This window comes from Lates calcarifer, linkage group LG19 (assembly GCF_001640805.2).
Source record: "Lates calcarifer isolate ASB-BC8 linkage group LG19, TLL_Latcal_v3, whole genome shotgun sequence".
Taxonomy (NCBI): domain Eukaryota; kingdom Metazoa; phylum Chordata; class Actinopteri; family Centropomidae; genus Lates; species Lates calcarifer.
The window spans coordinates 11,721,186-11,733,266 of NC_066851.1; the positions used below are offsets into that span (position 1 = coordinate 11,721,186).

General features: G+C 40.4%; 2 protein-coding genes and 1 long non-coding RNA gene across 3 annotated transcripts; all 3 read right to left on the reverse strand.

Annotated features, from left to right (window-relative positions):
• Positions 1 to 566: 566 nt before the first annotated feature.
• si:dkey-21a6.5 (laminin subunit gamma-2) lies at positions 567 to 5,823 on the reverse strand. The gene is made up of 9 exons (XM_018689939.1): positions 5,626 to 5,823; positions 4,473 to 4,646; positions 4,136 to 4,274; positions 3,947 to 4,035; positions 3,695 to 3,758; positions 2,596 to 2,684; positions 2,355 to 2,467; positions 2,121 to 2,277; positions 567 to 1,355 (listed from the first exon to the last, which is right to left on the reverse strand). Exons 1-9 carry the CDS (start codon positions 5,672 to 5,674, stop codon positions 1,198 to 1,200), a joined length of 1,032 nt encoding a protein of 343 aa, XP_018545455.1. The 5' UTR covers positions 5,675 to 5,823; the 3' UTR covers positions 567 to 1,197.
• Positions 5,824 to 6,745: 922 nt separating this feature from the next.
• Positions 6,746 to 10,004, reverse strand: cfap99 (cilia and flagella associated protein 99; the record flags this gene model as incomplete). The annotated part of the gene is given in 17 exon segments (XM_018689943.2): positions 6,746 to 6,838; positions 6,974 to 7,078; positions 7,080 to 7,167; positions 7,250 to 7,455; positions 7,545 to 7,607; positions 7,609 to 7,697; positions 7,783 to 7,924; positions 8,112 to 8,316; positions 8,479 to 8,567; positions 8,693 to 8,779; positions 8,915 to 8,983; positions 9,176 to 9,256; positions 9,439 to 9,552; positions 9,554 to 9,617; positions 9,693 to 9,799; positions 9,917 to 9,976; positions 9,978 to 10,004. Coding segments are annotated over 17 exon segments (1,689 nt in total), but the record flags the coding sequence as incomplete, so codon positions are not given.
• Positions 10,005 to 10,131: 127 nt separating this feature from the next.
• On the reverse strand, positions 10,132 to 10,893 carry LOC127143597 (uncharacterized). The gene is made up of 3 exons (XR_007815162.1): positions 10,574 to 10,893; positions 10,339 to 10,473; positions 10,132 to 10,256 (listed from the first exon to the last, which is right to left on the reverse strand). It is a non-coding gene; the product is annotated as an uncharacterized LOC127143597 (long non-coding RNA).
• Positions 10,894 to 12,081: the final 1,188 nt, after the last annotated feature.

Sequence of the window (12,081 nt, forward strand, 5' to 3'; positions counted from 1 at the left end):
GTTACTGCTTTGAAAAAGAGTGCATCAGCTGCCACTGATGCACTGACTGACTGCTTTGAATGACACAGCAGTGGACCAACTAAAGCAGAAGCTGAGTGTGGATTCACACTTTCCACACATTCCAAGTCCAATTTCACAGTATTGACTTCAGTGCTCCTAGGAAATGATCCAAAATCTCAAACTAAAGTCCTGTTCTACTGAATACAGACTCTTTGGACTATCAGTGCTCACTTCCAATAACATACTAAAACTGTGTTGGGACAAACAGCGCACTGTCAGTGTTGTTGTGTAGTTGGACGGCAGCTGTGACTCCACATGCTAACCCTACATGTGAAAGTAATTATGCTGTTTTTCTTGGCTAAATTACCAAATGGCTTTCACTACATTTGAAAAATCAAAGCAAACTCGAGCACTGAAGGATGAACTGAGAAATCAGAAAGACTTTTTATTAGTTCAAAGGTATTAAGTTGTGTTTAAACTGTGGAAAAACCTGGACTGAAAACAAACTATGCTGATGCTAGTCTGTAATACAATTTCAATTGTTACCAAAGAATTAGAAATTAGGCTCAATTTAATCATTTTTATTTATTTTTACATACAAATACAACCTTAAAAAAAGCAGATGAAAAATATTAAGTAACAATATCAATGAAACTACAGACAACATGATGTACTGTAATCGAAGGCCTTAAAAAACACAAGGCACTAACCACAGTTTACACCTCTCTGTCACTGAGGAACTACACGAGTTAATGGAGGCACCCACAAGTCAACCAACACGAGTGCAAAGTAAATCAGTTACCTTGGTTTGAAAAGTGCTTTTCATAAGAGAGAGAGGTTCCTGCCTAGTGAAGGCACGCATCTCATTTTCACCGTTCCAGCATACCTCTCATAATCCAATAACCTACTTTACAAAAGGAAAGTGTTTTTTTCTGAGTGGAACAACTGTAACAATGTCAAACTACAAGAATTCACAAAAGAATGAGCTTCTGTTTTTCAATAATATATTCAAATGTATCATATAAAAACAGCTGGTGGATTGTCAAGGTACTCTCGAGGCACCAGCCCAGGATTTTACTATCACTCTTCTGCTGTGAGTTCTTTTGTCTTTAGTGGAGTCCCATATGAAGATATGACTTCAGTTGGTTTTGTCCGACCAAGCACTTACTGTTGGAAAGTGAACTGAGGTCCTTTGGTTCACCAGCCAGCATATACAGGTTCTGCATCACAGGGGATCCCATAGTATCGACCCTGAGGTCGCTCTTTGCGTAATAATGGAGCTCGGGCTACAGTCAGCTCTCCATCATTGTCTCTCCTTCGACGCAGAACCATTAAAATGATGAAGAGTAGAGCCACTGGAAAAGGAAAACCAAAAATGTTACAGGAAATGACCACATATTGTAGGGCTTATTAGGCGTACACAAAGCATGCACTGATACATGAGCATGATTCTTATTTTGTTTCATTATGTCTTGTTTGTGAATAATGTGGTCTCAGTGTAAGGGCATCCTCTGTTTTCAGTGTTCAAAAAGAAAAGTGTTGTTGTTTCCATGAGACCAAATTATTCATGGACATTAAATTACATTTGCAGAACAAAACTCATTCACAAGAGTAAAGTTTGAATAAATAAGGTTCATTTACATTTATATAGTCTTAAGAAAAAAGATCAAGCGTGTACAAAAGGCTAACCTTATTCTCTAGTCCTTATTAAATGACCATTGCCAAATCAAGAGGAAGACTCTGTACCACTTTGCTGCATTTAATAGGCATAACGTTACGCATAATGTTATCCAAATGGAGCTATAACCCATTACTATATGAAACACATGTTCTTAACACTTACTTAAAATATCTGTATAATCAGATTATATAACTATGGGATATTGCATCTTAAAGCTTGTCGACTTTAAAGGCAATCAGTTTGTAAAGCATAACTGTAGTTTTAAGACATTTAACATAGTGTTATGTAAAGGCAAGAAAAACATACCTGAAAAACATATCTAAGAGAATTATACTTTTAAAAATGATTTTTCAGTGAGAAAATAATTGTCATAGTAATGGCTTTGCCTTTGTTTTAAAAATGAACAAGGTTTTTCACTTGTACCAGTACTTCTACTTACCTCCACCTCCAATAACTAATAGAGCAATAGTGACAGGAGCCAATTCACAAGTGTCCCCTGCTTTGCGGAAGAAGGTCTCCATACAGTACCCTGGAGCCAAGCTTCCCTCTGGACAAAAGGCATCACTTGGACACAGAATGGGGTTCACATCTGGACTCTGAAAAAACAACATGTAGGACAAACAATGCAGGACATGTTTCAAACATAAACAAGTGTGGAGGGTGCAGCACTCACAGGGCAGTAGTGGTTCTCTGGACAGACGTCGCAGCTTTCCTGGCCCCAATGGATCTGGAAGTAGCCAGTGCTGCAGATTTGACACATAGTCTGATGGGGAGCCTTGTGCATGCCTGTCAAAAACCAGATATCATCTGGGTGGAGATTCATGCCTCACCTTTTCTATTATGAGCAGCAGCAAACACCTACACAAATGACCATTTACGGCCTTATAGCTTTACTTTTGTATGGTGTGAATTACCTGGCCGACATGGTGTGCAGTCTTTGGCTGCGGTCTGGAGAGCCTCTGTTCCTCCAGGACACATCTGGCACTCTGAACAACCAGAGGAGCTGTAACAGAGAGAGAGAGATGTTTGTTCGAGACTGTAAATGGACAAACTATTCTGATTTATAGTTACCACAAGTAACTTTAAGATGTTTCTGAAAAATGTCAAAGCTGATTTAATTTAAAGTTATTGTTGCAGCTTTTTCTCATACTGCTAATAGACATCTGAGCAACAGTTTGAATTAATGTGCCACTTCCCGAGTAATGGTCTGAATAATAACACACAGCTTTGACAAACAGCATAATTATCTTGTAAAAACAATGTCAATATCTCACTCACACCAAATTAGGATGTAAATCCATGGGGGAAAAATGGCTGCAAGCTGTTATCAGAGTGTATAGTTGAAGTTATTTGGACACTTGATAAAGCTAAAGATTAAATAGGCTGTACGAGATCCAAACACAGTATTTTTAGCCAGTAAAAACAAGCTATGGAGCTGTGGCCACAGAGACATCGCCGCCTGTTGTGGCAGCAGCCCAAGAGCTCTTGAAGGAGGCAGGCTTTCAGGCTTGGCAACACCAGGACATCCTCTGCCCATGCAAACCAGAAGGACTGTTGCTTTTACTGGCACAGACACAAAAGTTCAGCTGTGGGTGGAGTTTGGTGAGGCCACGGAGAAGAGTTTCATGTTGCTCAAAGATGTTACCAGACTGTCATGTTGAAGAGCTGAACCTAAAGGTGAAGTTCTTGGTCTGTCATTAGATTCTCCTTTGAATCCTCACCCGTGGTCATGAAATCAGAGACATGATGATACATGCCACTTACATTTTGATGCCTATTGCTGATTGTGTGTGTGTGTGTGTGTGTGTGTGTGTGTGTGTGTGTGTGTGTGAGTGCATCTACGCTGGCAATCAGAACCATGGGACGGAAGCATGTGATGTTCGATCCGGGTTGTTAAATAAGTGGTTTTCCAAACACAGTGATGATTATGAAAGTTCCATCATCCGCACTGATCCTGGGTACGAACTACAGCAGAAACAGAAATAGAATCAGCAACATTCAAGTGCAACTTACTTGCAAAAACGTCCTTGTGTACATGGTGTGCACAAAGTGGAACTCTGCTGCGATGAAAAGAAACCTGAAAGCAGGAGGCACAAAATAGCTCAAAACATGTGATTCATTTTTCTCTCAGGGTCTAGATGATATGAAACTGTGGCAGAGGCATTTTAAAGTCTAATTTTGGACCATGAGCAAAAGAAGGGAGTACAAGAAGTTAACCATTAACACCACTACCACGAGTTTTTGTCTAAAGCTAAATAAACACACCCGGTGAGCAACTTGTGCAACTGTCTCCGCCAGTATTATTGTTGAAGGATCCAGGAGGACAGGGGTGACACAGTGGACTTCCAGTGAAACTGTACAGTAGGTGTAAAGAAAGTAAATGACCAGTGAGGTAGAAGGTTTGAGTAAAAGTAACAGAAATGTTGAATTTGTTGGTGTAATCTTTGCCCTTACTTTGTGTAGAAGCCCTGGTTGCATGGCAGACACTGCTGCTGTCCAGCAAGTGGCTGATAGAAACCCCTGTTGCATGGCAGACAGGCTCCAGGAAATAGACACTGCCCGGGGTCAGAACAGCATGCACACAGCAGGGTGTCTAGGGAGGGGTAGAGAATGATTAGTAAGAAATCTTGGAGTTTATCTTCTCACTAAGTATAGACAGGACATGTATCTTAAACAAGACTGAGTTAAGATCCTAAAAGGTTGGATAAGATGTTTCTATGATCGACCATCACGCATAAAAAAAAGGATTAAAATGGTGGCCTGTAGTCAGATGACGCTGTGTTTGACTCACTGTTGTCGTATTGCGATCCCGGTGCACAAGGCTCACAAGTTGAAGTATTGAATGCAAAGCAGCCCGGGGTCGTGCTGCTGAGAATCACGGGAGTTACAGTCAGACTGGTCACATTCTCGATGAGAGTGGTGTTAATCACAGCAGGAGTGAGTGTGGTCTGGCTCACCACCAGGCCTGGGAGAGACGGACACTGGATGTTTAGAAACTGATGCTTTGTGGTACAGGGTTAGATACATGGTTGAAATGCAAACACAGCGATCTGATTCAGAAATCTTTGCATCACATTAGCTCAAATAAAGGAGGAGTGCTTCCTCATTCAGCTATATCTGTGTAGTTGTATCTTAAATCTGAAGTATAACTTGCACCCAGAGAGAAAGTGGGGGCTACAGGTATAAGCACATCAGTAAAACAGAGCCCATATTGTGGCAGTAATCACATTAGCCATGTGCTTAAGTGGTTTCTTGAAAACGAGCCATCCTACTCAAGAAATGCAATTATTCAGGAAGAGGGTCATGTGGTTCCACTGGTTCAGTCTCCTCCGAGTTGGCAACATTTCTCTCTCGATTTGTTGCTAAAGAAGCAGAAGAGAAATGCTGTAATCCTGATCCTGACCCAAAATCATAAAATGTGGACGGGTATACAGTGTTGTTTACAGCACCAGTGTAAACAAAATGAAACGTCCCTGTAAGTCAGTAAATTTAATTTATAGTGATTTTCCAAAGGAGGAAAGTTTGTTATGAAGTCTGAGTGCAAAGAAAATAACATTATATTGATAAAGCTTAGGGAAATGTATGAATAAAGAGCTCTCTAACATGCTCTCAGTTACATTAAATTCCTGCTGAAATAATGCACAACAACAACAACAACAACAACAAGTGAAGCAACTCATGAACGTCAACTTTAGGAACTATTTGTCACAAAAATGTCCAAATTTAACTTTTGTCTATGGATGAATTGTTCGTGCTTTTGTAGTGTTTTTACACTTTTATTTCACAACAAAAATGGACAGTGGTTCTAGGTGGTGATTTTACATTAAGGTACTTCATATGACCCATATCTTCTTAATACCTCTATAATAAACCTACAGTGCCATTCCCAGGGTTTTGTGAGATTACAGTTATTTTTCTCACTGATAGAAGAGTTTAGACCTTACCTATGATACAAGCAGCGGCTATCGCAGGCAGAAGTCCCCGACACTTCATCCTCCAGATATTATCGAGTGCGACCACCAAACACTGTCAGTCTACAGCATCTCATCCCTGACAAGTGGCCGAGTTACCTTTGTTTTTACAGAGGACGTCAGAGGAGCTCGCCCTCACAGTGGGATCAGTCCTCTCATCAGCGTCATATGACAAAATAGACATCATGTGATTTCGCTTTACAGGGAAAAACTGAGCAAAATGGGCTGGATTCAGACCAGACCGCTTGTAGTTACGTGGGACAGCCAGCAGGGGCGCCACTGGATAGTTGAAATGTGTACCGTTTCATTACTAACGTCTGTGTTGTTATGAATTTGCACAAAAGATTTTATATGATGTCTTGTTTTAATCTACTGCTATGATCTGATATTTAGCTGGATTCTCCAGTTATTGATTTACAATCGCTTGAATTGAACAAAAGAGACATTGAAAATAACTAAAATGAAAGCAGGGTTTCTGAGACTCAGCAGTGAGAATGTAGCTCTATTTTCTTTTATAATAAATATTGGCAATATAATATTCTAATTTTTCATTGTAGAAGTTATACTGCACAATAGAAATGTTACATGTTGTTAAAGTCCTGTGTCTATGGTTACAGTTGTTCCCTTTTGGCAAATGACAAATAACATTGGTACATTATCTTCAGGAGTAATAATGAGTGACATTTTGTACAGTATCTTGTCACAGAAATGGCGCCCACATTGTTTTGGGGAAGGGAAATTTTCTTCATATGTCACAAGCTGTAGGTTCACTTCCCGTTTCATGCCACATACACACGTGGCTGGAACTTACTTTGGGCTGAAATGAAAATATCCTGACTTGATCTTGACATTTAGTGATGTAATTACAGGGCAACATTTAGATTTAAGTGTATAGAAACCCATGGTAGATGTAAATGAATTCATCCATTGCAATAAATCACAGTGATTGTTAAAGCAGTTTTAATGCAAAAAAGTGTCAAATTAACAATCTAACAAAAGATGAAACAAATGATTCCCCTGGCAGCAGATACAGTGATGAACTTTCTGATCTAAAATTAAACATTGGTAGGCCTGTGGAGCATGTTGCACATATTTATGTCTTGAGTGTTTCCCTCTGAGAAACAACATAAGGAGCTTCCTTCTGGATATGATGCTCTAAGCTCAGCTCCAGCTGCTCCCAGCTTTTCTGGTGAAGATTGAGAAACAGAGAGAGATGGATGAGGAATATTATTTCACTGCTGCTAGGATGAAACACAGACAAAACTTTCTGTTCAGTCACAGAGAGACAGCAGTTCGTCTTTGTTTTGGATTTCATACTCACTTTGTTGTGTGTCTCTGTGTTTCTAACAGTGTGAACTGCTACTTGTTCAGAGGTTTTGGCCTTGATGCTCTCAGTTTGCCTCAGTCTTTGGCGCTCTCGCTGTTTTCTCCTCAAGCTTCCTCTGCAGAGCCAGAAGTGTCTCATCTTGTGTCACCGTCTGCCGACAATCCGGCCTGGCTTTTCTCTCCTCTCTCCTGCAACATGCCAAAAATACCATTAATGCCTGTCTGTGCGTTTGTATGTGGCTCTAAAGCCAGAGCCAAACGCTTTCCTGACCTGACGACAGCAGCCTGTGCCAGTGCTCTCCTGTGGAGGTCGATGGTGTCCATCTGCTCCAGCAGCAGTTGCTTCTTGTTCTGCCTCACCTCCAGGATGTGCTCCCGTTTCTCCTGCTGCTCTGTTTGCTGGGCCTCCTTCAGGAGGGCCAGCCGCTCCTTCAGCTCTGCCAGGGACATCTCTCCCAGCAGCTCGTGGCCTGCGGTCTGTGGTGGGACAACAGGTTACTCCTGACTCAGAAACATGTGAAAGTATCTGAACTGTGTGATGACATCCTCCCTTTCTTTTCACTCACCTCTGTGTCGTCAAAATTCCTCGCTCTAACATGAGGAAGAGACTCGATGGCGCGGATTTCACAGGATGATTTCAAATTTCCTGCTTAGCTCTGCCTGCGCTTCCTCCAGTGCTTGATGGAGGAGCTCTCGACTTTGCTCTGAGACTTCTTTCGCTGTGAAATGAGCATGAAATTGAATTGAGAATGAAAAGCTAAATCATGTAAAAAATTATCATTATGCCAAACAAGTAAGGCCTACCTATACTTTGCTTGAATTTCTGTAACTTCTCTTTGGCTGTTTTTGAGTTTTTGTGTCCTTCTGCCACTTGTTGCACCAAATCTCTCATCTCTTTTTCCTCCTGCAGCCTTTTCTCAGCATATCTCCTCATCAGCTGAGCTGTCTATGAGACACAACAAAGCAACCGATAAAAAAACACATTTCTCATGCATAATTGTTAATAAAAGGTTGTAAAATTCCTGCTTTAAAGAGTGTTTGTAGAGAACAGACATGCTTTTGTGTGATTTAACATGCTGTGTAACCTTCTGTAAACGCCTTCTCTAATCAGCCGTTGAGTGATCTTTACCCACCTCTTCCTTCTTCAGCTGAGCGGTCTTCTGGTTGCGTTCCATTATGCGTGTGCGGGCCATGGCTGCCTCCTCGTAACTGATGCGTCCCTCCAGGCGCCTGCGCTCGATCTTGGCCAACTCCTCCTGAAGGTCCTTCTCACGCATCTCCTTCTGCCATTGTAGGAAAGAGGAGGGCTCACGGGCCCCTTCCATCAAACGCTCCATTCTGTGTCAACACACACGTAACCATATAGAAATAACTTTTGACATATTTTGACAAATTTTATAGTAGTATATGTTATATATTGGATACTAATCATGCTAAGAGGTGTAACCACCCCCTCCCAAAAAATAGGTCAAGGAGTGGCAGGTAAACACTGTGCTGTACCTCTGCAGCTCCTCATCCACCTGACGGTCATATAGTGCCCCCTGCCGCAGGATAGCTGCACTGTTGAGCTTGATGGGCCAGCATTTTTTCTAACAGCATCAGCAAAATGAAAAACACGCGCAAATTGGTTTTAATACATAGCACACATATTAGTTGATACTTTTAATATACTGAAGACTGATTCTTTGAAGCAGGTGAAATAATGAGATCTCACCTTATTACTGGAAGGAGGTCCAGAGGAATGAAATGAATTGAATTTGAGCTTTGAATCAGCATCTTCCTTAATCTGGGACATCACTCGCTGCAACACAAATGGTTAATGAGTGAAAATGACTCAATAAGAAGTGAATGTGTGCTTAATTACACAATGTGTACAGTCTAGCATCCAGGCAGGTGAAATGAGGAAAACATATCAATCACAGAAAATAGTCCCCACCTTGGTGTGTTCAGACTTCTGTGGATTTACACATCTGAACTGTTTCATATTTGCCTCATACAGCAGTTCCTTTGGTGAAAAACAGATGAGATGTCAGTGGTTTCTCAGTGTTTTATTTAACTGTTGCACAAGGCAGCTGTGTGATTTACACCTGCCCCCCTCTGTCAGACTTGTTTTCTGTTGTAACACGTTTGTATAACAGTCAATCTTTTGCCTTTTAGAGCATTTTTCTGGTGATAACAGTAAAAGCAGACATCATACCTCAGTCTTTTGATGGTTCTTTTGTTTTATCTCCTCTATTATCTGCATCTCCTTCGGAGCCCTGTATGTGCTGTTTGGTACCTACAAAATAAAAGCTTCATGAGTGGTGCGTCAACCTGTAGAGGATTTGCAGCACAGTGACCCAGTCTATAGTCTCTTTAAGGAATATCTGTGGGCAAAAACACAGAACTCAGCACATATGTAAACTAACTGTGTGGCTGTGTTTAATGGAAATACTGTATATAACTGTAAATGAGACTGACTGGTTTGCATTTCTCCTGCTGTGGGATGAGCTCAGGCATAGGCAGAGGTCGAGGTTTAGGTTTGGTGAGAGGGAACTCCTGGGGCTTGGTGGTTTTGATCGGAAGCTTTCTTGGCCTGAGTCCCATGAGATATTTTGATAGCAAGCTGGTCCATGAGAATATCGATCTCAGGACGCCACCTAAAGGACAAACAGATATACGTCTTTTGTGACAGTCTCAGAGGGATTTTCCTGGACCTTCTTTTTCTTTTTTACCTCAGCAGAGGGCCAACCCAGTGTTTCTCCACATAGACTGCATCATAGATATGATTCCACTCTTGTTGTATCCATGTGGTGATGTTTGTGAAGAAGAAATTCAGGAACTACAACAAACACACACACACACACACACACACACACACACACACACACACACCCTTTGGTTGATGTTTCTCTCCAGTTGAAACAACAGTGATGTGCTCAGAAATGGAGGTTCTTACTGTGTGCATCTTCTTGATGTCCAGAGATTTGACAATGTTTCTGAAAATTCTGAAGCCCAATGTCATCAAGGAGAAATGTGGCGAGGTAACAAATAACTGAAAAACAACATAGTATTATGAATATATCAGTATTAATCTTGTTTTACTCAAAGTAAAATGTAAAAAGTACGTAGTTGTTTAGTTTATTAACTTACTGACAAACTGGCTGCTGGTCACCTCTGGATAAGCATCTCCCATTCTGACCATAGAAAACATTAATAACTACGTCCAGTAAGTTTTTGTGCTCAGTGCATCCAGAGACAACATCAAGTATGAACTTCCTCTGCTGTGCATCCATGTTCTGTAACAAATAACAAATGGGATATTCTTGGGAAAAAGAGTCAGAGCAAGCAGCGTCAAGACTCTGCTGTGAATATACCTACCTGCAGATCTTTTGAAGCATCTTCTATGAAGTCATCCAAACACTGTCTGCCAGCGTTGAACTTATCGAGCAATGCAATGGCCTCCTTAACAAGTGATCCATAGCTTGATGCCATTTTATATCGACCTGCACAAAGCTGGTGGAGATTGATAAGTGTGGTGAGAAGATCTGTGCCGAAAAGGCCACAGAGATACACCAAAAACGTGTAGAAATATGTTCTTTTTTTTTTCTTCTACCTGAGAGAGACCAAAGTGTTTGCTGTTAAAAAATACATAGATTCATAGAAAATTGTCCCAGGAAGATTCACGGAGCAGCTTGTTTTCAGCTCAGTTCAGTCGTTGCTTAGCAACACACTGGCGTAAACAGAAATGTATCCCAGCTGCAACACTTAATGTTAAACGAGTAACACCTCACAAATACAAGACATTTCCACACATTAATCGGTTCAGTGAGACGTATTTTTCTGTTACTGGGATGTTTTGTTCAGTAGTTTAAAAACATTCATGATTTTAATCCATCGGATGCAGATTAACAGTGTGACATCCTGATCCTTTGTTGGCTGCCATAACAATAAATATGACGTCCTATATTGTGACGTCTGGGCGAGCCACGCGCTGCCTTCACGTGCTGTAGGAAATACAGCAATTAGCACGATAATCAAATCAACGTGATAAATATATCAGGAAAAGATTAGATAGGTGCAAATAATTATAACCAGATTAAGCAGGCAGCAAATCTGTGCCTGACTGTTGTATAAATATAATTGGCATGAAAGAAGGAAAAGTGACTAACTTTACATCAGGGTTTAGTGGGGAAAATCTGAGATTAGTGACCAAATCACATGCAAACTGGGGTTTTGGAGTAGTCTCACAATGCATCATCTGAGTTTCTGCATTAATCTTATTAACATAATCTGATTATGTTGTAGGCATGTAAACAAAGTCATTAGTTTAGCGTTCAAGTAAATTTCGTTTTGAAATAGAGGCTGAATATTTTTTAAAACATACATATTAAAGTGAACAATCAATAACATAATGAATTGAAAGTAGGAAGTGTCAAGTTTAACTTGCTTTAGAGAAACATGGATGAGCGGTCCAAGAAGTGCTCAGACTCATGAACATCTGCCTCTACAGATTCATGGAAAGTTTGAACATTACAACAGAGCAAACCCATTTATCAACTGCTGATGAAGACTGTGTGATACTGTTGAAAGCACTAGTGTATACAAGGAAGTGGAATTGAGACAGTTTTTCCCAGCTGTTTCCAAGGTCTCAAGAATGTTCTGGTAGGCCCAGTTTACACATCTGATCCAAAGTAACTTAGAGTAACTTAATTTAAAGTTTTAAAAAAGTGTTTTGCTCATTGCTATCATTTATGTTAGCCTTTACTGTGCTAAATTTAGTTACTACAGGATGAACGTTCCTCTGTGTTCAGCTTAAATTAAGACGTGTGTATTTTAGCAGAGTTGTGCAACACCACAAAAAGACTGGAAACCAAACGTATTCCAATATACAACACAATGTGGGAACTTCATTGTGCCTCCAGTACACATATACTGAGAATATACCTCAGTTCAGTATTTTATGTACAGGGATCAACCTTTTGAAATTAAATAAGTTGCATATTCATAGAATCTACATTGACATTGAGGGAGAATATGTAATTTAGGACACTTCAGCTTTTTTATTTTTTTTTAATAATTACTAAAAGTATTTTCATAGGTAAGCATGCCTGGATGGGGCCT